The sequence below is a fragment of the Sphaeroforma arctica genome, assembly GCF_001186125.1.
Source record: "Sphaeroforma arctica JP610 unplaced genomic scaffold supercont1.273, whole genome shotgun sequence".
Taxonomy (NCBI): domain Eukaryota; class Ichthyosporea; order Ichthyophonida; genus Sphaeroforma; species Sphaeroforma arctica.
This window is the reverse complement of record NW_014040285.1, coordinates 50,210-52,260: the sequence shown is the minus strand read 5'-3', so window position 1 is coordinate 52,260 and position 2,051 is coordinate 50,210. Positions and strand designations below refer to the sequence as shown.

Below are 2,051 nucleotides of genomic sequence, written 5' to 3'. Positions count from 1 at the left end.
GTCACTGACAGTCATTGTCATCGAGGTATGCGACTGGGGGCATGTGTTCTACTATGCATGTTGTGCGGATGACTATATCACTGACAGTCATTGTCATCGAGGTATGCGACTGGGGGCATTTGTTCTGCTATGCATGATGTGTGGATGACTATATCACTGACAGTCATTGTCATCGAGGTATGCGACTGGGGGCATGTGTTCTGCTATGCATATTGTGCCTTCTGTTTGGTCTAGGGATTTGGCTCTCTCTAGACTGAAGTACCGCGAATCTAGGCGCTATTCTGCTGAATTGTAAAGGCTGATATGTGGCATCTCTGTCAAAGCTGATGTTGGCGTTCGAGCTGTATACATTGGTCGTGAACTTCATACCACTCCAAAGCAAGTGTAGTTCCCATTCATGCACAGGCGAGCTATCTCAACCTTGGGCTGTACTTCCCTCCACTCGTGTATTGTGTGTGCGTGTTCTCTAAGTCGTAGCGTCACATAGCAACACTTGCTTATTGCTCGTGTAACGTTCATGTGCACGACAGACATTCAGCAAACGACCTTCAATCCTTTCACCGTCATTGAAATCCTCCCTTACTTTCACTTGATGACACAACTTGTCGAGTCCATGCCCAGCTCTAATGCTGCTATGTATGTGTTTCTCTTTGGACTTCACACACTCAGACAACGAATAATGTGTCATTCGGTTTGCCGGTGATGATGACGCTTATGATGGCCAAATGGGTTGGTGACATTTTCAACGAAGGTATGTTGATTCCCCTGTGAAGTTTGTCAATAAGGTCGTATGCTCCCAACGTATTTGTACATGTTTTGTGGCCATACGTATATCGTTCCCAGTCTCAGGAGTGTCGATGGCATTGGTTCGGTTTCCTGTATAAAAGTTTCCTCGCCTGTCTCAGATGTATAGGTTTGTGCAACATAGTGGTTAATCTCTATATACGCCATTGTTAAGATGCAATTGTGATCCATATGTTTATATATCACGCCTGTTCACAGATGCACGTCTTTCATTCTTGATGCGCGGTTTTGCCTTTCATTCAGATGACTTTCCTCGCAAGTAATCCTAGCCTGTCCCCAACAACAGGTTTATATGACATACACATCGAGCTCAAACAAATCCCTCTGCTGGAGTGGGAGCCCCCTAAAGAAATGATGACCTTCTACGCCGCACAAGTACGTACCATAGTCTGGTTGCTTGATGTTTACGATGCGTTGGATCGTAAATACGTTGCAATTACACAGACATGACACTCCCTGGACGTCAAGTATAACGTTGATCATCATTTTTGGTTACGGAGTGAATTTAGATATGCAATTTTGTCCGCTTATGAATACATCCATGTAGGTATGATATTTTAGTTATTATGTAGTAGACAAGGTCTTGGTCCAGTGTGTGTTGAATAATTCGAAATCATCGATATCAATAGTGGAACTTTGTTTTTATCATTCACTCCAGCTATAAGAGAGTATATGTATTCACATTGGGTAGCGCGATACGTTTTTTTTTGTTTTGCTAAATGGTAGCAATTAGTAGAATACCCTTAGCAAATGGCCAACATATGTATGCTTGCTTTCTAACCTTCATCTGGTATCGAAAGCAATAGACCCTGCAACTCCTACGCAACCAGCGACTGCTTGGCACTAAACAGTGCAGGCAAGACTACACTCTGGTCAGGCATATATTACTGACTCATTCTGGTTGTTACGTTCCAACTACAGGTGATGACGAAGAATCCTCTGACGATCGAAGAGGTCGATCGGGTGTCAGAGATCATTCATGTTCTGAAGGTGAGCCAGTTTGTGAATATACTATTGTAAACTAAAATCAATGGATATGTATCCTGCTGCGAGGGTCCTGCCTGACATCTGAATGCGGATTGCGTTGGCACCCTCGTATTGTGTTTGCCTACTTAAGTACACAAAAACACGTGCCTTCGTATTTTTATTCATAGTGGTCAAAAATCACATGTTACTGTATGACCATATATATACATATATATATATATATATATGTCTGTGTGTGTGTGTGTGTATGTATGTATGTA

At 42.6% G+C, this 2,051-nt stretch overlaps 1 protein-coding gene across 1 annotated transcript in view; it reads left to right on the top strand.

The window, feature by feature from the left end:
• Window positions 1–53: 53 nt before the first annotated feature.
• The window catches only part of SARC_04689 (hypothetical protein), a gene marked incomplete at its 5' end in the record, with an annotated part of 5,458 nt that continues 3,460 nt past the window's right edge, over window positions 54–2,051 (top strand). The window contains 4 exons of the mRNA XM_014301468.1: window positions 54–101; window positions 670–751; window positions 1,091–1,179; window positions 1,726–1,794. Coding sequence (XP_014156943.1) covers window positions 54–101; window positions 670–751; window positions 1,091–1,179; window positions 1,726–1,794 — 288 coding nt within the window. The remainder of the gene's footprint in view (window positions 102–669; window positions 752–1,090; window positions 1,180–1,725; window positions 1,795–2,051) is intronic.